Source organism: Thamnophis elegans, chromosome 1, assembly GCF_009769535.1.
Source record: "Thamnophis elegans isolate rThaEle1 chromosome 1, rThaEle1.pri, whole genome shotgun sequence".
NCBI classification, from domain to species: Eukaryota; Metazoa; Chordata; class Lepidosauria; order Squamata; family Colubridae; genus Thamnophis; species Thamnophis elegans.
In genome coordinates, this window is record NC_045541.1 from 46,343,303 (window position 1) to 46,371,173 (window position 27,871).

The 27,871-nt window shown below is 39.5% G+C and overlaps 1 protein-coding gene across 1 annotated transcript; it reads left to right on the forward strand.

The window, feature by feature from the left end:
• The first annotated feature begins 1,917 nt into the window (after positions 1–1,917).
• Positions 1,918–26,263, forward strand: MCM6 (minichromosome maintenance complex component 6). The gene is made up of 17 exons (XM_032232714.1): positions 1,918–2,107; positions 3,522–3,668; positions 4,297–4,407; positions 5,564–5,813; positions 9,099–9,264; positions 10,414–10,559; positions 11,168–11,318; positions 12,519–12,660; positions 13,542–13,683; positions 13,797–13,904; positions 14,995–15,150; positions 17,241–17,369; positions 17,596–17,757; positions 20,458–20,593; positions 22,582–22,746; positions 23,568–23,704; positions 25,834–26,263. Exons 1-17 carry the CDS (start codon positions 2,001–2,003, stop codon positions 25,945–25,947), a joined length of 2,469 nt encoding a protein of 822 aa, XP_032088605.1. The 5' UTR covers positions 1,918–2,000; the 3' UTR covers positions 25,948–26,263.
• The last annotated feature ends 1,608 nt before the right edge of the window (positions 26,264–27,871 follow it).

Below are 27,871 nucleotides of genomic sequence, written 5' to 3' on the forward strand. Positions count from 1 at the left end.
CTACTGCAACGTGCTCTACATGGGGCAGCCCTTGAAGAGTATTCGGCGACTTCAGTTTGTCCAGAATGCAGCTGCGCGAGCAATTGTGGGTGCACCTCGGTTCACCCACGTAACACCTATCCTCCGCGAGCTGCACTGGCTGCCTATTGGTCTCCGGATATGCTTCAAGGCGCTAGTCGTCACTTATAAAGCCCTTCATGGTATTGGACCTGGGTACTTGAGAGACCGCCTACTGCCAATTACCTCCACTAGACCAATTAGATCCCACAGACTAGGCCTCCTCTGAATTCCATCCGCCGGCCAGTGTCGACTGGCGACTACCCGGAGGAGAGCCTTCTCTGTGGCTGCTCCGACCCTCTGGAACGAACTCCCCGTGGAGATTCGTACCCTCACCACCCTCCAGGCCTTCCGCATAGCCCTTAAAACCTGGCTATTCCGACAGGCCTGGGGCTAAAGATTCGCTGCCCCTATTTCGAATGGTATGATTGTTGTGCTTTTTAACTATGTATAGTTTTGTGTTCTTGTTAAATTGTTTGTATCCCCCCCTTCCCTTTTTGAGTTGTGAGCCGCCCTGAGTCCCCTTAGGGAAAAGGGCGGCATACAAATGAAATAAAACTCTAAACTCTAAACACTGCTATCTTGCTATCATTTTGAAACCAGATGAAAACTTACTCAGACATTTTAAACTGTTTACTATGAAATCTATTTGTTTTCTATTTGTTCCAATTACAAATGTTATACAGGTGGATCTTAACTTACAAGTGTTTGTTATTGGAAAAAGTGACATGGCCATTTTTCACAGTTATGACCATTGCACTATCGCTGTGGTCACATGATCAAAATTTGGATGCTTGGCAACTAGTTCAAATTTGTGACAATTGTTGTGTCCCAAGATCATGTGAACAGTTTTTGCAACCTTCTGACAAGCAAAGTCAAGGAGAAAGCCAGATTCACTTAACAACCGGGTTACTAACTTAACTGCAATGATTCACTTAACAACTGTGAATACAAAGGTCATAAAATGGGGGGAAATCCACTTAACAAAAATCTCACTTAACAACATAAATTTTGGGCTCAATTGTGATAAGACGAGGACTACCTGTCTTAGGTTGTCATGTTTTCATTCTCTGAGATAAGACAGTAGATCTGAATCCATCTGCAACGTATCCATCAACTTTTTTTTAAAATCTTTTTTAAAAAATGCTGAGGGTTAACAAAAGATCAAAATGAAACCCCCAAATTCCAAATCTCCAAGTTAGCAAAAAATTAGTAAAGTGGTAATGTAAAACATTAGAACTGCAGTAACTACCTGGAAACCCCAGACAAGATACGTAGAAAACATTCCTTCTTTGTTGTCAACTAAGTCATCCGTATTCTGCGACCTCTGGCTCTATAATTATATGCATCTAAGTTATTTGAGATTTGATTCTTTAAAATAAAAGACATGCTGGGTTTAATCGAGTTTAATCGAACACTTATGAGGAAAAGAAGAGCATTGAAGGACATCCTTCCCCTTTTCTGTTTCTACAGGGGAGATCGGCATCCTGCAAGCAAACCACTTTTCTCTCCCAATCTCTCTTGCTTGTTCCTGCAAGAGCAACGTCGCTTACTTCTGGAAAGTCACTTGTAAGACTTGCATTGTGTGTTGTATTCCCCTCCCTTTCCTCCAAAGCTGACTTAACACTTCCGCAATCAAGTACGCAACGATCGTATTTGGAGGTGGTTTTTAACCAAGGCTTAATCCCTCCCGTTTTCGGTTTTCTGACTCCCAGACTGCCCTTGCAACGCCGTGCATGGCTCCCCGCTTCCTCTCCCCCTACTTTCTGCTTCCTCTTCCTTGAGTCGCATTTGGCGCGAAAAGTTTTCCCCGGGGAACATTCCAAGGGGGCGGGCGTTCCGCTGTGAAGCTTCCGATTGGCTAGGCTGGGCCACGCGGGGTTCAGCAGTGGCGCGAATTCTCATCATTGCTCTGGTGGCAGTCGGAGGGGAGAGGAACCGGGATGGATCTGGTAGCCGGCGGGGAAGCTGGGTTGGCCGCTGCTCAGAAACAGCTCCGCGATGAGGTGGCCGAGAAATGCCAGAAGTTGTTTCAAGACTTTCTCGAACAGTGAGTGACAGCCCTGCTTCCAGACCGGGTGGTGGACGGTGGGCTCCATTGTACACAACGGAATCTTTTTTTGGGGGGACGTGTGTTTTGCCTCCATTTCCCCTGCATGCACTGGGGTAAAAAATACACCTGGAGTAAAGCCGTTCAAATTCCGCGGGAGCTATTGCAGAATGCGATAATGCAGAATGCAAATAATTACTGATAAAATCTGCAACTTTCCAATATAGGTAGCTCTGAAGAAATGCCATTTCTTTTTATTATTTTCTTTATTTATATACCGCCTTCATTTTACAAATAATTCAACGTGGCAAACATCCAACGCACCCAGCCCCTCCTGTTCTCCCCACAACAACAGCCCTGTGAGGTGGGATGAGCTGACAGGATGATTGGCTCGAAGTCACCCGGCTGGCTTTCATGGTTAAGGCAGGCCTGGAACTCAACAGTTGCTTTGCTTTCTAGTCCAGACCAAACTGGCTCATCGAGATGACTTGTGGTTTCATTCACGTGCAATCTTTTGTGATGGAGGGGAAAACTTTGTATTCCATATTTGCTAAGGTTGTAGCTCTGAATGGATTTGACTGTATTTCTCAGAATTCTTTAATATAGATATATGAGTGTGCTTAGAGCCTGTTCCAGGAGATACTGGAACTCTGCCTTCTGGATGTTGAGTTTCTTGTTTATTATCTCATGTATCAAATAACTATAGAAGTTATCTGGGTGCCCTGTTGCATTTGTCTTGAGGATAAAGCAGGATGACATTCTAAAAACAGCAATGTAAAAGCAATAGTGGAGTATATGGTTTCAACAAATGAATAGCAGAAATAACTCAATCTGCTTAAGCAACTGAACATTTATGTGCTATATGATCTTTTTTTTTAAAGCAATGCTATCCTAGCTTATTCCCACATAAATTCAATTGTTTATTCATTTCTTTTCTAAGTAGGAATGAAAAGTACACTGCACCAAGGCGTGTGTGTATCTATTAAAGAATAAAACCTGTTGGTATTATAGATATACTAAAACGTGTAATGTTGCTTAAACATAAAGATATTTTACAGTGTTGCATCAAAATGAGCTACTTTTCCTTGAACTCCTGAATTTAATTCATCAGATTGGGGGGGAGGGGCACAACTTAGCCTAAACATATGTTTCCTTTTTTATTTTACACAGTCCAGAACTGATTTGTTAATGTTTTATTATTTTTGTAGAGAAAACATCAGTGTTAATTTTCAGAGATAATTGTGTCACATTTTGTAATTTGAAAGGTTGCATAGAGAATAATTTCCATTCATAGAAATATTTAAGTAATGGGAGGTGGGATCTCAGTATAATCCTTTCATATTCACTACATAATAGTAATGCATAATTAAACTTGCTGTGTAGGAAATAATTCTACAAAATTATTTCCTAAAAGATTCCAGAATACTGATGGAGAAGTTAAATACTTGCAAGATGCAGAAGAGCTGATTCGTCCAGAGAGAAACACCTTAACTGTAAGTTTTGAGGATCTGGAGCAATTCAATCAACAACTTGCTACCACAATCCAAGAAGAGTTCTATAGGTAAGAATATCCAAAATGTTCATATAATCATTATAGAAGTGGTAGTTTCAAGATCACTAGTCTGAATATTCTTGGGGTTAATGGGAACATTTTCAAGAATATCAGGGAATTACTTAAGATAGGTAGTCCTCGACTTACAATCATTTGTTTAGTGACCATTCAAAGTTACAACAGCATTGAAAAAAGTGACATTACTATTTTTCATATGACTTGCATGATCAAAATTCAGGTGGTTGACAACTGGTTCTTATTTCTGATGGCTGCAGTGTCCCGGGGTCACATGATCACCTTTTGCAACTTCTGACAGTCATTGGACCTAATTTTAAAGCTTACTTTAAAAAAAAATTAAAGAAAATTTATCATTTGCATCTTAAGATAGTTTGGCTCAGCCTTTTGAATAAAAATAGAAACAGAAACACAGTGTTTACAAAATCCCATGACTTGTGGGAAATAATTCAGCATTTATACTTGCAAACTTAACTTGCATTAAACATTGTCTGTTTCATTAAACATTGTCTGTTTCATTAAACTTCTAAGCCAATAGGGAAATTTATAAGATACACAAAGAGTCAGGGTGATGCAAAAGCTTACATAATTCTTTCACTTATAAATCTGTCTTTTATTTTAGAGTGTACCCTTTCTTGTGTCGGGCTGTAAAAACATTCGCCAAAGATCACGGAACTGTTCCTCCTAACAAAGATTTTTATGTGGCTTTCCAAGATTTACCTACAAGGCACAAGTAAGAATCTTAATGATTAAATTCTCACTTTTACAGTGTTATGTAACACGGAAATAGTAATTTGATATTAAAGGCATTTCTTTGTGTGATTATCCACAATTCAGCATAATCTATTCTGGCATTGTCCTGCACAGTTAAGCAAAGGATGCTGGCAAATCTATGCAATTTGCCTCTAAGAAGAAGGAGCATTTTGTTAGCCTGTGTGACATGTCCACCAGCGAAGACACAAAAATATGAGTTTGCTACATGTCCCTTCATTTACAGGCGATCACATGTAGGGAACATGAAAGCATTCCTATTCAATCATTACTCCACTCTTCTGAGATATCTCTCACTCAGATATTGGAATATCTCTCTATTTGACTTTTAGACAGCTTGTAATGATTTAGTTCTGTGATGGTGAACCTATTGCACGCAAGCTATTGCCCCAGCTTTGTTCCGCCACGCATGCACTTCCCGTTGGCCAGCTGGTTTTTGGGTCTCTGCTGAGTATGTGTGGGGCGAACGCAGGAGGATTGCACGGTGAGGTACTTTCGCATTCTGTGCCGAAAAGGTTAGCCATCACTGACTTAGTTGTTTCATTAAGCCTCTGGAGATAGTGTTAGTTGTGACTATTAGCCTGAATGGTGAATTGGCCTAGTTTGATCTGGATTATTATTTTTTTATTCCTTGCCTATGTATGATTATGAGCTGAGCACCCCCATAAACAAATGAATAAAATTCTTCTGCAATATTTGTTTTCTATCGGGTATATAAAAGTTCATACAGCTTGTGAATGCAGTCTTGTACTGATGCAATTTTTCATCTGGAATTTGTAAAGGATTTAATAAAGATATCTTATCCAAGCCATTTTAAAAGCTAAGTGGAGCATAGTGGAAATTCTGCAACTGATGTTCCTGGACTATAATGCTATAAGGGGTTGGTGACATTCTGCTAACCCTAAAATCACAGACGTCAACATAGCCGTATGCATTGTCTTTACCGATAGCACAGCAGGAACTTTCTTTTCTTAGTTACAGAAAGCAATTTACTTGCCAAGGCTACCATTCCATAGAAAACAATAGGCCACAATCCACTGGGTAATTGCAATCTGATTTTTCTGAATTGCATGTTAAAGATGAAAAGCTTTTAAACTTGACTTTTGTTTCCTGAAAAGAATTCGAGAAATGACATCAGCCCGCATCGGATCCCTCATACGTATTAGTGGACAAGTAGTTCGCACCCACCCGGTTCACCCAGAGCTTGTCAGTGGAACCTTTCTCTGTCTGGATTGCCAGACGGTGATAAAAGACGTGGAGCAGCAGTTCAAGTACACACAGCCCAACATCTGTAGAAACCCAGTCTGTGCCAATAGGAAGCGATTTCTTCTGGATACAAACAGATCCCGGTTTGTTGACTTCCAAAAGGTATTGGAATTTTAAACAACAGTGTGCTATGCTCAGATCGATTTCTCAAACAGGCTGCAGGATGTCCTCCACTTACAACGTTAATAGAGTCCACAATTTTAGTCATAAGTCATGATGGCAATAAAGTGGGCCACTACATGACAGTGGTGGGTTGCAGGTGGTACACCTTGGTACGGGCATACTGGAGCCAGCCCGGAGCACCGGATACCGTTCCGGTATGGTGCTCCAGAGGGCCCGCCCGAGCTCCTTACCGGAGTTTAAAGACTTCCGCCCAGGCTCATGGCACATACAGCACCTGCGCGACGCTCCGTGGAACAGTTGGAACGTTGCGGAGGCGCTTGAACACGTGCATGCTGCCTGCGTCCATGAGGACACTGCCGGTACGGTTGGAACGGGATGTGCAACCCACCACTGCTGCGTGACCTATTCTGAGACCTTTTTTTTGCAAAATCATTAAACAGAGTCAGCTGTAACTCTGCATTGGCAACAGGAAGGGCATCTGGCCAGTAAACACTCAACTCCATTCAGTTGCCCAGACTCCACCCTGCAAAGGATTATGGGGTCATTAAAAGACGATGATGATTGAACAGATTCAGCTATTGTAAAGTGAACATCACACTTAAGTGAATCCATTATTTGCTGTGAGATGGCTTTTCTTAGAAACTAGAAATAAATACCAGTTTCCAGTAAAAACATTGCAAATGGTATTGACAGAAGTGTAGGGATTACTGTGCTGGCATTAGAGAATCTGGCTTTCCCCTGGTGGACAGTGGAAGATGCAGCTCTGAAGAGCAAGATACTCCAAAGGCTCCATACTTCTTCCAACACCCTAAATCCATGATGGCGAACCTATGGCATGCATGCCCAAAGTGGCACGTGGAACCATGTTGGCTGGCATGCGCAGCATCGCCCATTCTTCCTCTGGGTTTCCTGCGTGCATGCGTGAGCAACAATGAAGTGTTTTTACATGTGCTGCAGTGCTGGAAACCTGAAGAACTGGTCTGTGAGCATGCACTCTGGCCAGCTGATCGTCGCATGCACATGCACACCAATATCCAGAAGACAAGCTGGCTGGTCCAGTGCGCTGGAAACCAGAAGTTCATTTCCCGGCGCATACATGCCACTTGGAAGCTTGTCTTTCATGGAGCGTCCCCAATGAGCACATGCACACGCTCCTTTTTTGGCACTCCGTGCCAGAAAGGTTCGCCATCATACCCTAGATCAGTGTTTCTCAACCTTGGCAACTTTTAAGTCCTGTGGACTTCAACTCCCAGAAACCAGCACAGCTGGCTGGGGTTTCTGGGAGTTGAACTCCACAGGACTTAAAGTCGCCAAGGTTGAGAAACACTGCCCTAGATGATCAGCTCAAGATCCAGATGAATCTTGACAAACATGAACACTGGGTTCTATTTAACAAAATGAAATTCTGCGTAAAGAAAAGTAAGTAAGGCAAGTGAAACCAAATAGTGCAGGTACAGATTAGGTGAAATGTGGCTTAATAGGAGAAACTGACAGGGATCTTGGCGTTCTAATGGACAACCACTTAAATATGAGCCAGCAGTGTGCTTCAGCCTCCCTAAAAACCAATACAATCCTACGTTGCATAAACGGGAATAGAACCAAGATCATCTGAAGTATTATTAGAACTGCTTTATAAAGCCCTAGTCAGAGCACACTTGGAATACTGCATCCGGTTCTGGTCACCCCATTATAAAAAAGTTGCTGTGCCTCTAGAGCAGAGTTGAGTTGAGTTTATTGGTTTTGTATGCCGCCCACTCCCGAAGGACTCCGGGCAGCTCACAATAAACAGGGGAGGGAATAAGTAAGACAATACAAACAATTTTAAAATTCACAACAGTCACAATTAAGACGGGGCTGGGTGCTTTAACAGCGCCCAGCCTGCCGGAACAGCCAGGACTTAGTAGCTTTACGGAAGGCCGGGAGGGTAGTAAGGGTCCAGATCTCCACGGGGAGCTCGTTCCAGAGGGCAGAGAAGAGCAACTAAGATGATTTAGGGTCTCGAGAATAAAATATGTGGAACGGTTGCAGGAATTGGGTATGTCGAGTCTAGTGAAAAGAAGGTGTAGGGGTGACGATAACAGTTTCAGTCTTTTAAGGGGCTGCCACGAAGAAAGAGTCAGCCTATTTTCCAAAGCACCAGAAGGCAAGATAAGGAACAATGGATGGAAACTCTCGAGAACAACATCCTGGAATTAAGGTGAAATTTCCTAACGGGAATTTCCAATTAACAATGGAATGGCTTGCATTCAAAAGTTGTGGGTGCTTAAAAACTGAAGGTTTTAAAGAAAAGATTGGACAACCATTTGTCTGAAATGGCATGGGTTCTCCTGTTTGAGCAGGGGGTTGGACTAGAAGACTTCCAAGGTCCCTTACAACTCTTGTTATTCTGTTACTCAAATATCCATAAATGCGAATTGGTTGCCAAATGCCCAAGATGCAGTAACATGACTGCAGTGGGGAGCCAATGTCAGAACTTCTCACTTGGGTGATAAGTCCCATTTTTGCCTTCCATTATAACTTTGACCATTTATTAACCGAGTACTAACCTGTACTTCAAAATATGAACTTTGGGCCCTATGTGAACAAGATGTTAGTGCCTCTTCCTGCCTTTTCTTTTGCTATATCTTATTTCCCCTCTGATTTTCTCATTGCTAGTGCAGGGAAGCATAAGACTCCTGATTTAAAGGAGGAGCAGAATAATCTTCACAAGCCTGTCTCAACAGCTCACTGGTTATACTAACTCTGAATTAATACTGGATCTCTAGTGGAATTTAGTGGATTTTATTTACTTATTAGAAAGGTAGAGATGTCGACACAGGTAGCTATCGTACTGTATGCACATTTTCACAAATTATGAGGTTGTGGTTACCAAAACAAGTGCATTAACGCCAACTTAATTCATGTATCTGTTTTAATGCTTATTTGTGAAATTTCTATTTTCTTTGGAAATCCATTGTTTTAATAACTCACCCCCACTCCCCAATATCTTATTTCTGCTTTTTTGCCATAACCAAAAATAAAAACAAGCTTGTTTTTCTGGCGTTATGTCTCCTAAGATTTGTTGTTCTCCTAGTTCAGAAGTTAAAGGGAATCTGTTAAATGATTTTCCTTTTGCTTTCTTTTAGAACTTCCTTAGCTACAATTTGGTATAAAACACAAGCATCTGTTTGCTGCTTTTCCAACTCCATGTGCTAGAAATATTTAGGGTTAATTTTTAATCATGCTAAGGTAGGGCATTTGAAGGTCTCTGTCCTGTCTTCCCAGGTTCGCATTCAAGAAACCCAGGCTGAATTGCCTCGGGGGAGCATTCCTCGTAGCGTCGAAGTCATCTTGCGTGCTGAGGCTGTAGAGTCTGCGCAGGCTGGTGACAAGTGTGACTTCACAGGGTCTCTCATTGTCGTGCCAGATGTATCACAACTGTCCACCCCAGGTTGGTGAATCCTATCTAGAATCTTCAGTATTGAAGATATTTATAAATTCTTAATATATGGGATAGATACTCCTCGACTCATGACCACAATTGAGCCCAAAATTTCTGTTGCTAAGTGAATCATTGGTTAAATGTGTTTTGCACCATTTTACAATCTTTTGCCACAGTTGCTAAGTGAATCACTGCAGGTGATAAGTTAGTAACCCGGTTGTTAAGTGAATCTGGCTTCCCCATTGACTTTGTCAGAAGGTCGCAAAATCTCATGACCCCAGGGACACTGCAACCATCGTAAATATGAGTCATTGCCAAGCATCTGGATTTTGATCATGTGATCATGGGGATGTTGTAAGTGTGAAAAACTATCATAAGTCACTTCTCAGTGCCGTTGTAATGTCAACCGGTCGCCAAATAAACTGTTGTAAGTTGAAGGCTACCTGTAATCTTCTTGAAATAAGCGGCTTTAAATTGCAAGCTTAGGGATCACATAGATTGCACTTAGTTCTCGACTTATGATTAAAATTGACAGTCATAAATCACGTGACTTATATTTATTTTTATTTTACAGTTGTTAAGCCAACATAGTTCGCTATGGGCCAGTTATGCTGAAAACATAAGTAAATGGAGTGATTTTCAGCAAAAGCAGAAACATGGTCACATGACGGAGATGCTGCAAACGGTTGTAAATTAAGGCCAGTTGCTGAGCAACTGAGATATCATGTGACCATGGGGGGAATGGTCAACATTTGGACCCAGGTTGTATCTACCTCCTGCAGAGATCTGATGGAAGTTTGAACAACCATCAAGCACCTGCACTGCTTGATTTTAAAAACAGTCACATCAGAAGGCTGCTTTGCTATTATTCTACTGTTCTAGAATCCTAGAACTATTCTCTTGCGAGGGTTAGATATATATTAAAGTTTCATGGTGTTTAGCTTAGCGCTATGTATGAATCCTGGTCCCTGTGGCTAGTTCAGAGACCTATGGTTAAAGCTATCCACGACTTAATATGAAGCATAAATTGGGACTCTGATGGTAGCCTGCCCCCAATGTCCTCTTCAATTCTTTAGAGGGATATTAGTGGGTAGCTGGGTTTGTTTTCCCCAATATATGCATTCTACAAGCAGAACTTTCAAAGTCCTAATTTTATAGGTGTACGAGCAGAAACTGGTTCTCGTGTGACTGGAAAAGAAGGCTATGAATCTGAAGGCGTCCGAGGTCTTCGGGCACTTGGAGTCAGAGAGCTGTCCTATAAATTGGTCTTTCTAGCCTGTTACGTCGCTCCAACAAACCCCAGGGTGAGTCTGGCTAAGGGAAAAATAGTAACAAGGATCATTTTAAAGAAACCAATTGTGGAATTTTATTATGGTTCTACTTCTCCTTACTGAATGTTGGAAGTTTTTACCTAAAGATTTTTGTTTTGTTTTGATAATAGTATGTGTTAAATAATTAGCAAAACCTTTTTTCGTGCAGTATATATTTTTAAATGCCTTGCTTCCAAATTTGCCCAATTTAAAGTAAGCTCCTGGTGTGTCTTCACCAGGTTGTCCAACATAAGAATGAGGGGATAGAATTGTTGCACTGCTGCTGCAGCTTCTTCTATAGGTACTGGCTGCAAAATCAATAATAATAGAACTTTTCCCCCAAAAGATTTCTTCCCCCGATACATTAGTTTTCTGCATATAGAAGTTGTTTTAATTTGCAGATTGTTCTGCCACCTGTGCTGTGAGATCACACATTCTTCACTGTCATCTCACTTTAAAAAAATATTCATGGAGGAATAACACAATGCCTAGTTTTTTCCCCACTTGATTTGATGACTACTTCTTCTCTGTCTCCGGATTTAAATTTTATTGAATTACTTTCTGCAGTATTTTGAATTTGTGTTATTTTATCTTAATCTTAGTTTGGAGGCAAAGAACTTCGAGACGAGGAACAAACTGCAGAAAACATTAAAAATCAGATGTCTGTGATGGAATGGGAAAAAGTATTTGAAATGAGCCAAGATAAAAACCTGTACCACAACCTTTGTACAAGCCTCTTTCCCACCATACATGGTAAGACTTAATTATTATCTTAAAATTATTTGGAAAGCTTTCAAATGAATTACATAAACTGCATCTAATCTGGAACTCTCTCCATAAATATCTCTTCTGAAGAGATCAGAACAATTAATTGTTAGCAGCCTTTTTTTCTGGTACCGTGTATTTGGGATCCAGAAAGTAATGTAGGCTTCAGAAACGTGCAAATGCCTATACTTGCCTTGAAGTAGCAAGTGATCCATTGAAGGGAGAAAGGACTCAGACGTTTGCCCTAATCTTTTAATTAGTATACCTCATTATTTCTTTGCTTATCAAGTAACCTCTGCACTTTAATAACAAAATGATAAACTTGGACTTTGTTTCACAGATTATTTTAAATTGCTTATTTTAGCTGAATGCAACGTTGGCCTGTTAAACTATCTTGTGTCAGCAGTCCAATATAGACTGTTTTTGAACTATGATTATTCTCTGATTTAGACATGGAGGAGACAAATTTTATTACCACCACCCGCAGTCCTTTGGAAAGCTCCTTCTGGAGATTGGGGCCCTCCAAAACATAGTGAGAGATGGTTCATAACAAAGTGTTCATTAGTGAAAATAATTTTGTCTCCTCCAGTCTATCTCTGAAAGGTTTTGTTCCTTGTTAACCTCTTCCCCAGAAAGGACTTCTCTTTGCAAATAGTTATATTCAGTGCCATAGAAAGATATAAAATAATATCTAAAGTATAGTTTATTAAAACAAATGAAATAACAGAAAAATAAATGTAAACATGTTTACATATATATGACTACACTAATGTGAATAACATTAAAGGAAAGGGGGAAAGCATCAAAAACTATTATTCACATAGGTCCTAAAAAATTGGTGAAACTGCTAAAAATATTTCTTACTTATCCCTTGCTGAAAAAAAAGTTCAAATATAAGGAAGCCTTATGAGATAATGTTCCAATGTAATGCTTCTTGGTCATGTTCTGTACATCTTTAAAAGATGGAATGAAATAATGAATGTGGAGATTCCTGTGGTTCTTTGACCTGATTGATGCTGCTCCATTACAAGCAACTTTACTGAGTTTTGAGCATTGTTGAGGCCAACATCACAATAGCTGGAAAATAAGTTGCCTTTTAATGTATATACATTTACCCAAAGAATCTTTTTTAAATGCATGCATTTCTAAAATCTTTAATACACCTAACATTCACTTGTTGTGCTCTAGGTAATGATGAAGTAAAGCGGGGGATTTTGCTCATGCTATTTGGTGGAGTTCCTAAAACAACAGCAGAGGGCACTTCATTACGTGGTGACATCAATGTTTGCGTAGTTGGTGATCCGAGTACTGCCAAAAGCCAGTTTTTAAAGTAAGTTTTTTCTAACACTATGGCAGGGTTAGCTGTACAGCATGGTTTACAGATCTGCATATATGTGAAATAATTTTTAGTTAAAGTTGAAAATATTTGTGTTTGCTAACTTTTTAAGCAAGTATTCAATGGAGTACAATTGTTGCAACATTCTTTTACACACAAATGAAAAGATAATATGAAATCTCCTTGCAAGTGTTTATGTATCTGTTTGACACAAATATTATGGTCTTTTGTAGGAAAAATCTGCTTGACTTAGAATTAGTACAGTTGTGCAAAGTTTTGAAGAGATGTTTAAACTCTAAAATAAAATTTTATCAGGAAGTTGCCTCACCTAAAGGCTGGGAAATTCAGTGAATGCGATGCGGTCATGCTTTACAACCACATCACTTAGTAATGGAAAGTCTGGTCCTAATTGTTGTTGTAAGTCGAGGACTACCTGTGGATGCCTTGAATTATTAAAAAAAAACAACAGACATGGTTGGCTGTACAAGTTGCACATGAGTATTGTATTTTAAATCATGCAAGCTTCAAAGTGCTACTTCTGATCTGAATCCAAAGCAGCAGGTTCAGTATCACAGTTCAGCAGTATCACAGATTGTTATTCTTTGCTGTTGATGAGCATTTATTCAAACTCTAGTCTTTGCTGTTATGTCACCCTAGCATTGGTGGCGCAATAGTTAAAGTGCCGTAACCCACAGTCTGGAGTTGGATCCTGACTGCCTCAAGGTTAACTCAGCCTTCCATCCTTCCAAGGTCGGTAAAAGGAGAATCAAGATAGCTATGTAGCCCTATGGGGCAATATAGAAATCTAAATGCTGCTGCTGTTGCTATTTTTGGTAAAGTTGCTGCTCATTAACTCACCAATTGTGATCCAACAGGCATGTGGAAGAATTCAGCCCCCGAGCTGTCTACACCAGTGGAAAGGCCTCTAGTGCAGCTGGCTTAACTGCTGCTGTGGTGAAAGACGAAGAGTCCTATGAGTTCGTTATTGAAGCTGGGGCACTCATGTTGGCAGATAATGTATGTTATCCAAATTATGATTCTTTCCGCTTCAAATAAGAATTATCGTTTATTTTATTTGTCCCTGTAATGGAAGTGGGAATTGACAAGCCTCCTGTTCCGTTCTTCCCCAGGGAGTGTGTTGCATTGATGAATTTGACAAAATGGATATGAGAGACCAAGTTGCCATCCATGAAGCAATGGAGCAGCAAACTATATCCATTACCAAGGCTGGAGTTAAGGTAAACAATTCACTGCCAGAATTACCTATTGTTATTATTAGTCTTTAGGATTAGTATGGAGTACTTGGCAGGTTTCTGTAGTTGGATCCATTCTGGTAATTTCTTTTCAGAATGTTATTCTGTGACTAAATTGTTTATTTAGAGAGGTTATGTACTATAACAGAATCAGTCTTTACGTAAGCCATCCAAAGTCACTTGGAGTTGGGCTACATTAATATGTTGCTCCAGTTCCAAGTAAAATCTCTTTTTAAAAATGCAATAAGAAGCAGGAAAAAGAATAAACAATAGCAAAGATGACAAACAAAATAATTAAGAGAGAAAAGCCAGATCTTCCAGCCCTTTCAAAACATCAGTAGGATGGGTGCCATCCAGTTTTCAGGGAACATCATTCCTGATTGAAGGAGCAGAGAAATCATGTTTATGGAGTCCCACTACTTAGATAGCCTTGTTTAATATAAGGAATCTGAAGCACATCAAACCTGCCAAATCAAATTGGCCTAGTGGGTTTTAATGGACATAGGTAGTCTCTCAAGTACCCAGACCTCATCCAGTATTTTCCGCATATTAAAATTTATGTTATGGAGGAATAATTTTGGGACAAGAGTCATCCTTGGGTAGATACAGAGCTGTTCTTTTTGTTTTAAGCATACAAGTTTGTGTAACATACATCAATGCAAAATGAGGAGTTTGGTGCTCCAAACTGCTTGAAAGGGACATTTTATTCTGCTCTAAGGCAACAAACCTACCTTAATTGCTCTGAATTAAAACATATTGTTTTATTTAAATTGCAGTCTTTGTTTCAGGCAGATATGCATAGTATGGATGAAGCTAGCTATGTAAGTTTGTTAACTGGGACAAGATTGGAGGCTTAATTAGACGCTTCTACCAGCTATCAACAAAATTCATTTTAAAAAACGTTTGCTTGACCCAATAATAATCTGTCTTTTAAGATAAGTGAGGGAAAGAATATAATTGTTCTTCCTGCCTATTATTTGTTCCCAGTTTGATCAGCTTTTAGCTATTTTTCCAGGAAGATTTTTTTTTGGGGGGGGGGTGTTATATTTTTATTATTTTCTTTCTTTTTTAACAGGCCACTTTAAATGCTAGAACATCAATTTTGGCAGCAGCAAATCCAGTTGGTGGACGTTATGATAGAGCCAAGTCTTTGAAACAGAATATAAACTTATCAGCCCCTATCATGTCTAGATTTGATCTTTTCTTTATTCTTGTGGATGAGTGCAATGAGGTAATGTAGAATTTACAAGTATATGTAATTCATGGTAGATTAAATTATATGCAATTTATAAAATACAATTCTGTGTCTTTTTAATCTGTTCTTTCATTATTTTTAAACCTGGGTAAGGGGGATTTTAAAGGGGATTTTGTACTTATTAACTGCATTATATTTTAATATGTTTTCCTACACTATGCTAACATTCTGAGCATATTGGTAGCTCTTAAGGGTGTGCAATTTTTATAAGTAGTTATAAGTAGTATATTTAATATCTGTAGTAAGAATAACCTTGTCAGAGTGATACTTGGTTATGTCCTAATCATGGGACATATGAAATGGCTTGAATCCATCAGAAGCCAAGTTTGATTTGAGGATGTTTTTAACCTTTTACCTAGGTTAATGGACAAAAAATGATGACTGAAACCCCCTCTTTAATATATTCATCTATCTTTTCTCTCTTTAAAAGCCACTCAAGGACTCTTGAGGGATGCTAATGCCAGTGAATATTCTGCAGAATGGGAGAAATAAAAATGTTTGTGAATGGTAGTGGAGTTAGCATTATGTAAAAGTTATTAAAGATGCATAGCTTGGTTGTGATAGTGATATTTATTTTGAGAGCCACTTTGGTTTAGCAGTTAGAAAGCTGGCTTTTCATTCTCTCTCTCTCTCCACTCAGCCCATCTCGTGCAATCATTGTTGGGCTATTAAGGTTATGCATTATGTGTACTACTCTGAGTGATGTAAAATAAAGACAGAGTATAAACCTAATATAATCACATAATAATTTTAAAACAGAATGTCACAAAATCCAAATGAAGTAACTCATTGTCTGAATAAAGATGTTCATCATGGCTTAGATCAGTGATGGTTAACCATTTCAGCACTGAGTGCCAAAACTGGAGTGCGCATGTGCTGGAACCCGAAAGAGAACAGCTGGCCAGTGCACATGCATGCAACAGAACCCAGAAGAGCAGCTGGCTGCCACACAAATGCCCACAGAGTGGGCTCTGCATGCTACCTCTGGCATGTGTGCCATAGGTTCGTCATCAGGGTCATAGATGATGACATCTATTAGAAAGAACAGGAGCCAAGGTGGCGCAGTGGTTAAATGCAGCACTGCAGGCTACTGCTAGATCAGCAGGTCAGCGGTTCAAATCTCACCGGCTCAGGGTTGACTCAGCCTTCCATCCTTCCCGAGGTGGGTAAAATGAGGACCCAGATTGTTGGGGGCAATATGCTGACTCTCTGTAAACCGCTTAGAGAGGCCTGAAAGGCCTATGAAGCGGTATATAAGTCTACTGCTATTGCTATTGCTTTTTGGAGTTTCTGTTAAAATTATTTAGCAGAGTAATAACAGGTGGCTAGAGGTAGTAACAGGTGTTAAAATAGAATGAAAACCTGAAGTTTTTTTATTGGGAATAATGGCTGTGAAATATAAAAAAGAAATTCAGTATTTAATATTACATATAATTACGGCGGCAAGGATTGCCTTTGCCCAGAAATGGAAAAACAAATTAATTCCAAGCAAAGATGAAATAATAAGAAAGGTTATGGACTGTGCTGAAATGGATAAATTAACAAAAGAAATCCAGGGAAAAGAAGAAACAGAATTCTACCAGATATGGGATAAATGGTATAGGTAGATGGAGGAGAGAAACAAGGATCAATGAAGGAAGACAACAAAGCACAAAAATAGTAGTTAAGGAGAATTAACACATATATGTATCCAAGTGGCTTAAACTTACTAAATGTAATCAGCCAATATAGCAGACAGAGGAGTAAGATAAGAGGGTTAAGAATGGTGAAATACAAATGCAATATCATAAAAGGGGAAACAATATAAGGTGAGTGATATCGATTGGCAATTGCTATTAGAAAGAACAGGAAGCTCCTGTTCGTATTGTATTGTGTAAATGTGGTGTACGTCTAAGTTTTGTGTGTGTGTATTTTACATGTTTGTAAATAAAATATAAAACTTTTTTTTAAATTATTTAGCAGAGTAAGATAACAGTAATATATTTGTAATAGAGATCTAGACATACCAAGGTGTTTTGTTATGTTGCTCCTTATGCCTTTAGTAATGGTGCCTAATATTTCCCTAGGTAACAGATTATGCTATTGCAAGGCGCATTGTGGATCTTCATTCTAGGATAGATGAATCGATTGATCGTATATATACGCTTGATGAAATCCGAAGATACCTTCTCTTTGCCAGGCAATTTAAACCAAAGGTAAGGAGAATCTTTATACTTTCTTATTATTCAAAAATAGTATATATTTAATATCTTTAGCACTTACTTCCAATTTGCTGAAATGACTCCCTGGATTTCTCTAAAGGTTAGGGCTTCTATTGTTTGATCCATGATGTAATTCTGCAATACGTTAGATGGAAATTTTACTGAATTCCACCATAGCAGAACGGACTATTACTTTCACCATTTTCCCCACTTCCAATAGATTTCTAAAGAGTCAGAAGATTTTATTGTCGAACACTATAAGCGCTTACGCCAAAGGGATGGTTCTGGTGTCACAAAATCTTCATGGAGAATCACTGTGCGACAACTGGAAAGCATGATACGACTGTCAGAAGCCATGGCACGGATGCATTGCAGTGATGAGGTAGCTACACTGAATGAAGTTTAAAGAGGATTGGAGATCATTCCTTGTTTTGTTTAGGTCAAATGGTTGATTTCTGTTTATGTCACATACCAGAGTCCCCAATCCCCGATCTGTGGCCCAGTGCTGGGACACAGCCTGTTAGGAACCAAGCCGCAGAAGTGGTGGACGAGTGTGCATGCACAAAAAGCTTCATTTCTGAAAGCAGCATGCACACACGAAATCATCTGCTCCTTGCTGCCGACTCCACCGCTCTGCAGAGCTGGCATATACCATACTTACCAATAAGGCATTTGCTGGGAAATTCTATGGTTAGTAAGATACTCTTGAGTTAAACTGCAATGAGTACCTGGATGCATTTGCACATGTTTTTGGAGGTGATTTGCCTATTCATTCTTTGGATTCATTTTTCAACTTTGGAATATGACCTACAGACCTGCATTTCCATCGTGGCTTCCTATCAGTAGGACTGTCAACTGTCCCTTCCCTGTTTTCTTTGGATCCCAAACTACAGTATTTTTTCGGAGTACAAGACAAACCGGAGTATAAGACACAGCAAGGTTTGGAAGAGAAAAAAAATTTTTTTTAAGTTTTTGCACTCTGCAAACCTCCCAAAAACGGCCCGTTTTTCGCAAAAACTGGCCCATTTTTAATTTAAAAAAAAAGGCATGAGTAGCCCTTAGGGGGCTTGTAGAGTGCTCCTGGGGAATGGGGTGGCCAAAAACGAGCAGAAAACTGTCCATTTTTCACGAAAATGGGCCCGGTTTTGGTCAACAAAAGAGCGTAGCTAGCCTTTAAGAAGCTTATAGAGTGTTGCTGGGGGCTGCGGGGCAAGATTTCTGCCGTCCCCAGCCCTTCAGGAGCTCTCTAAAGCCTTCTAAAAGCTATGCATGGCCATTTTGGTGAAGGGGACGTGGTTTCGGGAGGCAAAAAATGCTGTATTCAGTGTATAAGACTCATCCAGATTTTCAGCCTCTTTTGAGAGGAAGAAAAAGATGTGTCTTATACTCCAAAAAATAGGGTGTATGCTGCCTCTTGTTTATACTCCAAATGTTCACCAATTAATCATACAAACTATCTAGGTATTGTAGGATTCAAGTGGAAAAATGTATAAAGTTTTCAGTTTTAAGTGGCCTGGTGCTTTCTTATCCATTTCTAATTTTGGTAAGACTAGTTTAAGAGGCAGCATAAGTACAACTTCAGAAAGTACAACTTAACAACAATCTGCAAGTTTGTTTTCATGCATACCCTTAATTAGGTTAGCTGCAAATCAAACAGCTGCATTTGTTCAATATGCTAGCCATGGTTAGCTTTATCTTGAAATTGCTTTATGTGCATTAGCGTATGCAACTGAGTTGGATTATTGTGCAAGCTCACAAAATGAGTTAATTCAATAATTGAATTACATGTTGCTCTGGGCTTACAACCACTTTTAGCAACTATTCAAAGTTACAACAGCATTGAAAAAAGTGATTTACAATTGGTCCTCACACACATGATGTCTCCATGGTCACACCACCATTGCGCATTTGCCAACCAGCATGTATTTACAATGTTTGCAGTGTCCCAGGGTCATGTGATCACCATTTGTGATTTTCCCAGCCAGCTTCCAACAATGGAGGAAGTAGGGTTTGCCTAATGACCAAATGATTCACTTAACAACCACCTACAAGGAAGCCTTTAAAATATATGTGTGTATGTGTGTATGTATGTATGTATTTGTGCTGATAAATAAATAAAGGGAGACTAGTATAGATCTATTTCAAGCTATTTAGCTCTCATCAGCTAGCCATACCCTTACTGATACTCGAACCTGTGCTGGTTCGAATCCCAGTAAGGGTATGGCTAGCTGATGAGAGCTAAATAGCTTGAAATAGATCTATACTAGTCTCCCTTTATTTATTTATCAGCACAAATACAACACAAATGTAACAAAAGGCAACAGTAAAAATATTGGGCTTCTGTCATGATGGTCTCTTGTGACGAGCCGATGGACAGAGAATGGAAGCAGTTAGCTTTCTCCCATAATTGGGGCATACCAGGGGTTGTGACACATATATATTTAGATTTACAACCCCCGGTATGCCCAAATATGGGAGGAAGATCACTACTTCCATTCTCTGTCCTTCGGCTCGTCACAAGAGACAATCACGACAGAAACCCAATATTTTTACTGTTGCCTTTTTGTACACAAATACTATATATATGTTTGTGTGTGTGTGTGTGTGTGTATATACACACATATACACACACACACACACACACACATATATATATATATAATTTAAGTTTCATAACTCAAGCTTGTGCAGTGCTGTACCAACTTCCTTAAAATTACCATATTGAGTAGTTTTATGTGCATTCCTTCATGTATACAAAAAGCTCTGCCTTGGACAGTAAATCTAGTGTAATTTATTCCTTCTGTTCCTTACCAAAAAGAGGGAATAAGCCTCAGAGAAGAGAGATCTGTGTTTGTTCTGTTGCTTGACTCCAGTTGCCAGCAGCCTTGGCCAGCCAGCTAATAGGGGAGACTGCTGGAAGTTGTTCATCAGCGCCTGGTGAGCCACAGACTCCCATCTGTAATAGCAGTTGTGGTCTTCCATGCTTTATGTTGTGAAACCTCTGCAGGGGTGTTGTGTGATATTATACTATATACACGAAGCAAAATTCTTTCTTCTGAATATCCCTAAATGTTCTTACAAGGTTCATCCAAAACATGTGAAGGAAGCTTTCAGATTATTGAACAAATCTATCATCCGAGTTGAAACTCCAGATATCAATTTAGACCAAGATGAAGAACAATCAGTTGAAGAGCCTGAGGACCAGGATGGAGTTGCCAGTGAGTGATTTCCAAATAAGTCTTAGCCGAGGGTGTTCATCAGTTTCAAGTGAGGAGATACCCACCAAAGACAAAAAGGCAAAGTAGCAGAGCCATCTGAGTATTACTTCTCAGGGTCTGCTTGTTTCCAATCCAGTTTGAATGATGTTGGGCCTTTTTAAGTCAATTTTACTTAATTATTACTACTGTTAAGTTTAACAATGCCTGGACAATAGACATGCTTGGTACCATCTTAACTAATTTTAAGTGATAATTTAGGAAGGCTTTTATTTTCAAAAGGCTTTTAGTTGAATGTGCACTTGGTTCAACTTTTTTCTATACATCTTCATTATTTCACAATGCCTATTGTGAAATGCCAAGAGAGATTTATTGCAGAGCTTTGGATGAGCTTTTTACTCGTTTACTTGGGAGTAAAACTCCTTGAATGTTGGGCTAATTTCTGAGTTAGCATGAGAAAATTGTTCCAAAAACAAAAACGAAGGTATAGTAGCTAGCATAATTTCTAGTTTGGAGTTAAGACAATGTCTCCAAGCCTGCAGAGTTGCAGAAAGGAGCGAGTGAATATTTCTGTTGGAAAGATTCCGTTACATGAAGGGAAATAATGCGCCCACTGAATGTTTTCAAACAGCTCTAGTAAAGATCCCCCTTTTTGTGCCTGAGGGGCAAAAAATACATATATTGAATAGACAAAAATACAACACAATATTGAGGAGACTGAAGCACACAAAATAAATAATCACATGACTTATTTGTAATCATTGGGGAAGGGGGAGGTCTTTATTTTTTTAGCTATTTAGGATTTCGACCATATATATATATATATATATATTTAAAGTCACAACCCCTGGTATGCCCAAATATGGGAGGAAGGTCACTACTTCCATTCTCTGTCCATCGGCTTGTCATAAGAGACAATCCAGACAGAAACCCAATATTTTTACTGTTGCCTTTGTTACATTTGTGTTGTGTTTGTGCTGATAAATAAATAAAGGGAGACTAGTATAGATCTATTTCAAGCTATCTGATGAGAGCTAAATAGCTTGAAATAGATCTATACTAGTCTCCCTTTATTTATTTATCAGCACACACACACATATATATATATGTATGTATGTGTATATATATATACACACACACACACATACACATACATATATATAGAAAGATATAACTCACATTGCCTTGCCAGGGCCCTCTGAGGTAGACAAGATCAAGGAAAAGAATAAGGAAGGGTTTCAGGAATGCCTTCATTGTGATAGGAAGTGATAGCAATAGCAGTAGACTTAGCAGTGATGGCTAACCTTTTCCAGATTGAGTACCCAAAGCGCCCCCAGAGACCCGAAGACTAGCTGGTCAGCAGGAGGTGTGTGTGCATGCACAACAGAGCTGAGCTGGGGTGACGGCTCGCATGCCCACAGAGGGTTCTGTGTGCCACCTCTGACACAGGTGCCATAGATTTGCCACCACAGTGATAGGCTATAATAACAGAATCTTGAAAAGCTATCAGGGTTTCGTTCATGTCTTAAACAAAATGAAACCTGGGTTAGTTTGAGATTCTTTCTCATCCCTTTCATCTTTCCCAGAAATAAGTTGTTTTTTATGACTGTTTTTTAAATAACTGCTCCTTTTACAGTTCGTTCATCCCGTTTCCATTCCCAGGACCAGGTTTACATTCTTTTGCAGCCATTTGAAAGCTTTAAAAAGGTGTTGTGGGGAGGGTTGAACCCAACAAGTTTGAAATCCTCAACCTCTCAAAATAAAGTTTCCCACACCAACAGACAACATAGGCATTATCCCTTCCTGTTACAAGGAATGATAAGAGAAGCTTTGGAGAAAATTACTTGATAAATAGATAATCATTATGCTTGTGAGTGTTTATATTGAATGAATGGAGCAGGAAACACATTAATCCAATTCATTTCTTGATAAAGTTTCACCGTGGTTTATCAATTCCAGCCTAATGCATGAAAATTGTTTATGCTTTTAAGGAGAGGAAGACAACGTACTTACTAATGGCTTAGTAAATGGTACCAGTGACCCTGTAGATGATTCAAATAAAGATGTGGCACCAAAGGCTTCTCTGAGACTTAGTTTTCCTGAATATCAAAGAATCTCTAACCTCATTGTAATGCATCTAAGAAGATCTGAAGAAGGTAAGGACAGATTACCCTCGGGGGGTGGGGGGGGCAAGGTTCCCCCACTTTTGAGATCTGCCCTTCATTGGACAAATGATGTTAAAACATATGCAAATTTCCTTCATCTCTGATAGGAATGAAGGTTTTTAACTATAAATCCTGATAAAACAAAACAAATATTACAATCTTTTTTCAGGTATGTATGGTTATTGATATGGGACAATGAAATTGGATAGTTCTAGGTAGTTAGAACAAGACAATTCACTAGATAGATCTAGATCAAAAGCAGTGTTCAAAGCTGGGAGTTTCAATTACCTTAAAATTGCTGTCTTTATAGGGAAAATTCCATGGCACTATAGATATAAGAATAGTTGCCAAGTTGTTACGTTTGAGCAATTGCATACATCCTAGTCTCATTATTTAAGAGAATTTACCTCTACATCCTACCTCTGGGTGCCTGCAATATTTCAAATAATCCTATTGCTACTAAGGTAGAGGAAAAGGAATTGAATTCTACATGAATAGCATTTAGAATGCAGATGACTTAAAAGTTCCACATGGTTATGCAAAAGCTTTATTTCCAATGCACTGTTTTATGAGTGTTTTCCTTTCGTGATACGCATCTGTTCAGTTCCTGTGCAGGCAGGGACCTTGTACGAAATGCTGCAGTTTTCATGTCAGCCATAAACATGCTTAGCCATGGAGGCACTCTGTTTTTATCAGACTTTACAAGGATATAAAGATAATTGAGATGTGAATATAAAGTATGCTAAAATTACATAACTGTCAAATGTATTATTAACAAAACATTCATAAAAAATATTTTCTCCTCATTGCAGAAAATGATGCTGCCTTAAAAAAGAGTGAACTCATCAACTGGTATTTAAAAGAAATTGAATCTGAAATAGATTCTGAAGAAGAACTCATAAATAAAAAGAAAGTAATCGAAAGAGTGATTCATCGTCTTACACACTATGTACGTACGCATAGAATCCAAGGCCTGGCCGTGTGTGTGTGTGTGTGTGTGTGTATGCAGGTCTTGGCGTATTTGGGTCTTTTCCCGTATAAGATTGAGAGTATCTTGGCGACGTTGGTCCCACTCGCCATCTTCAGGCTGGTGCCTTCAGCTTCGTGCTTGTATGAGCAAAGAACAATAGGCACACAGCCAGTACCTCAGCCACACAGGATTGCGAAACAGCCGACTAATCTGCAAACTATATATATATATAGTTATATAGTTATATATCAATCTTACACGTGTGTGTGTGTGTGTGTGTGTAGGTATGCTGGTCTTGTATTCGGGTCTTTTCCTGTATAAGATTGAGATTGTCTTGGCAACGTTTCGGTGAGGTCTCACTCGCCATCTTCAGGCTGGTGTTTTCGACTTAAAGCATGGTTGGAGCTGCTGTCTTTCTATGAATCTTGGGGGGGGGGAGGTTCCGCCTACCAGACATCTGGAAACCAGCCCTAGTCAACAAACGAGCCCCACCCACCACCCAGGCCGTTACCACACAAACAACAATGGGCATACAGACAGTACCAATCTACCAATCATGATACAACCAACAACCACACAACCAATCAATCCACTTACTGAAACAAAGCCAGCATTCCACACACCCCCACCAAGATTTATAGAAAGACGGCAGCTCCGACCACCCTTTAAGCGAAAACACCAGCCTGAAGATGGCGAGTGAGACCTTGCCGAAACATTGCCAAGACAATCTCTATCTTACATAGGAAAAGACCTGAATACAACAAGACCAGCATATATAGTTTTATATATAGCAATAGCAGTAGACTTATATACCGCTTCATAGGCCTTTCAGGCCTCTCTAAGCGGTTTACAGAGAGTCAGCATATTGCCCCCAACAATCTGGGTCCTCATTTTACCCACCTCGGAAGGATGGAAGGCTGAGTCAACCCTGAGCCGGTGAGATTTGAACCGCTGACCTGCTGATCTAGCAGTAGCCTGCAGTGCTGCATTTAACCACTGCGCCACCTTGGCTCTATAAGTCTACTGCTATATATATAAAAGTGGCATGGCTCATTGAATTGCCTTGCTTAATAACAGAAATCTTGGTCCCAATTGTGACTGTAAGTTAAGGACTACCTATAATAATACATTTTATTCATATAAATAAAATTGATTAGTTATTACAGATAATCCTTGACTTACAGTCACAATTGGAACCAAAATTTATGTTGCTTAGCAAGGCAATTGTGAGTTAAGTGAGTTTGTATTTAAATATGTAAAGGACCACATAAAGCATTTTATACTGATGTGTGCCACTGAGTTAAAGGTCAAATTTGTGAGTTATGGGGTAAAACGGGTGTCAAACTCAAGCCCCATCCTGGAAACAGCGAAGGACCACCTCACAGTGCCTCTTCCAGTGAAAACCGGGATTGGGAGCCCGTTTTCACTGACAGAGCACTCGGCCACTATAGCGCCCCTGACACCAGTGATGTAAGAGCCGAGATGGCGCAGTGGTTAGGGTGCAGGCCACTTCAGCTGACTGTTATCTGCAGTTCAGCGGTTCTAATCTCACCTGCTCAAGGTTGACTCAGCCTTCCATCCTTCCGAGGTGGGTGAAATGAGGATCCAGACTGTGGGGGCGATATGCTGACTCTGTAAACCGCTTAGAGAGGGCTGAAAGCCCTATGAAGCGGTATATAAGTCGAACTGCTATTGCTATGTCAAGTTGGTCACTCCTACCCTGGCTCCGCAAGGTCAAACAGAACCCTGATGTGGCCCTCAATGAAATCAAGTTTGACACCCCTTGATGTAAAGGCTGGCATTTACTCCTAGATAAACATAATTCTGTGCATACTTAGAAAATGGAAAGTTTTTAGTTTCGGGACAAATATATAAAAATGCAACATTAAGCTTTGTTAGCATTTATGCAAATTACACCTTTCTCCTGACTTTTAAAATTGCAACGTTGTAAGTTTGGATGTATTCATCATAATATAGCAAGCAAGGCTAAGATAGCAAAATATTAATTGCTACTTGGAAATCGGTCTGGGTTAAAACTGTTTGCACTTAGTTTGATTGCACTTCAGGTCTTTTATAAACATGATCTGACCAAAAATTCTCTCTTTCAGGATCACATTCTAATTGAACTCACACATTCAGGATTAAAAGATTCCGTGGAAGTACAGAGCTTTGACGAAGACCCCTATCTTGTTGTTAATCCTAACTACTTGCTGGAGGATTAGAGACTGAGGGAACTGCGCTACAAAATCCATTTCATACCAGTGAGATAATAGCGCACTAGCTGATACGCATCAGTTGTAGATAGCTGACTAATCCGAGATTTATCTCGGAATTCGCCTATCTTGCCTTTTTAAGTAATCTTGTACAGATAAAAGGAGGAATTGTAAAACCTGGTTAAAGGAAACCATTTTTTAAAGCTGACATCTGCTTCTTCTGTAGTTTGCATTTTAAAAAATCGTATGCAGTAGTTCAGTAATGCAATCTTACTCTGTAAATCTCGTCTTATTTGTGTCCAATAAATTAAAAAAGTTCACTATATATGCATTCAGTTTCAAAATGAATTGTTCATGCATGAAACAGAAAATACATTGCTTCATACTTTTGGAATAGCATTTTCAGGTTGGAATTACTAAAATAAAATATATTGTTAAACTAAAAACAGCCAGGTTTTGTTTTATGTTTCGGACAAAAGTTTTCAAAGCATGTACTGTATTTTTTGGAGTATAAGACGCACCTTTCCCCCCCAAAAAAGAGGGTGAAAATCTGGGTGCGTCTTATATCCTGAATACAGCATTTTGGGCCTCCCAAAACCCCGACCCCTTCACAAAAATGGACATACAGAGGCTTTGGGAGGCTTGTAGAGTGCTCCTAGGGACAGGGAAGGGCAAAAATGAGCAAAAAACGTTTTTTGCTCATTTTTGCCCCCCTCAGCCCCCAGGAGCACTCTACAAGCCTCCCAAAGCTTCTGCATACCAGGTTTTTGCGAAACAATTGGCCGTTTTTTTGCTCTTTTTCTAACCCCAGCCCCCAGGAGCACTTTACAGGCCTCTCAACTCTCTGCATGCCCTGTTTTTCACAAAAAATGAGGCGTGCAGAGGGTTTGGGAGGCCTGTAGAGTGCAAAAACTTCTTTAATTTACCTCTTCAAAATCTTGGTCCGTCTTATAGTCCGAAAAGTACAGTATCTTGTTCATCTGATCTCAGATGAAGTTCAGGGGTTTTATGGTCAAAGCCTTTTTTTGAACCATGGGGGCACAGTGGTCAAAGTTCACAACTGCAGGCTACTTCTGCTGTCTGCCTGCAATTTGGCACTTCAAATCTCACCAGGCTCAAGGTTGACTCAGCCATCCATCCTTCCAAGGTGGGTAAAATGAGGGCCCAATTTGTTGCAGGCAATATGCTGACTAAACCGCTTAAAGAGGGCTGTACAGTGGTATAAAAATCTAAGTGCTATTGCTATTAATTGTTTGTTTATTAAATTTCTATAGAATTGATAGCCTTTTGCACATCTCTATATATTCATCTTGCTGGATAAAGATCATTAGTCCAAACATCAATTTAAAATTGAATTTTACAGATGCGATACTAAAATATTACAATAATTTGGGAATAGGTTAATTTTGTTATTCTAGCCTTGATCAAATGGAAAGAAATTCACACACACTGATTAAGATGTAAATAAAATTTAATTTAAAGAAAACGTTTGTGGTCCTGATAATCCAGGTTGCCCCATGCTACAAGGATAGTTTTTAATTCTTGTTCATGGCAAAAAAAATTATCCAGGAAATCTCATTGTTACCTATTTGTGAAGGTAGGCTTTTAGTATTGAGAATACCAAGTTAATGTCAGGGTTCCAAGTAACAGTCCCAATGAAATCAAAATTCTGAGGCCTGGAGTTTGTTCAAAGTAAGAATTTATTACGATTGCCATATTGGCACAGCTGGTGAAAACCCAACTCTGAAGGACCCAAGGTTTTCCCCACCCAAATCAAAACCCAAAGTTTTTGCCCCCAGTTCACACATCTGTCACATGGTCCAATCAGGTTACAGTCCTCCTTTAGCTGCCTTTGGCCCATACCTTCCAAACACCTGGTAGGGACGTCCTTGGCTCCCACGGGAAAGAATGTTAGTTTAGCTACAATTCCCCC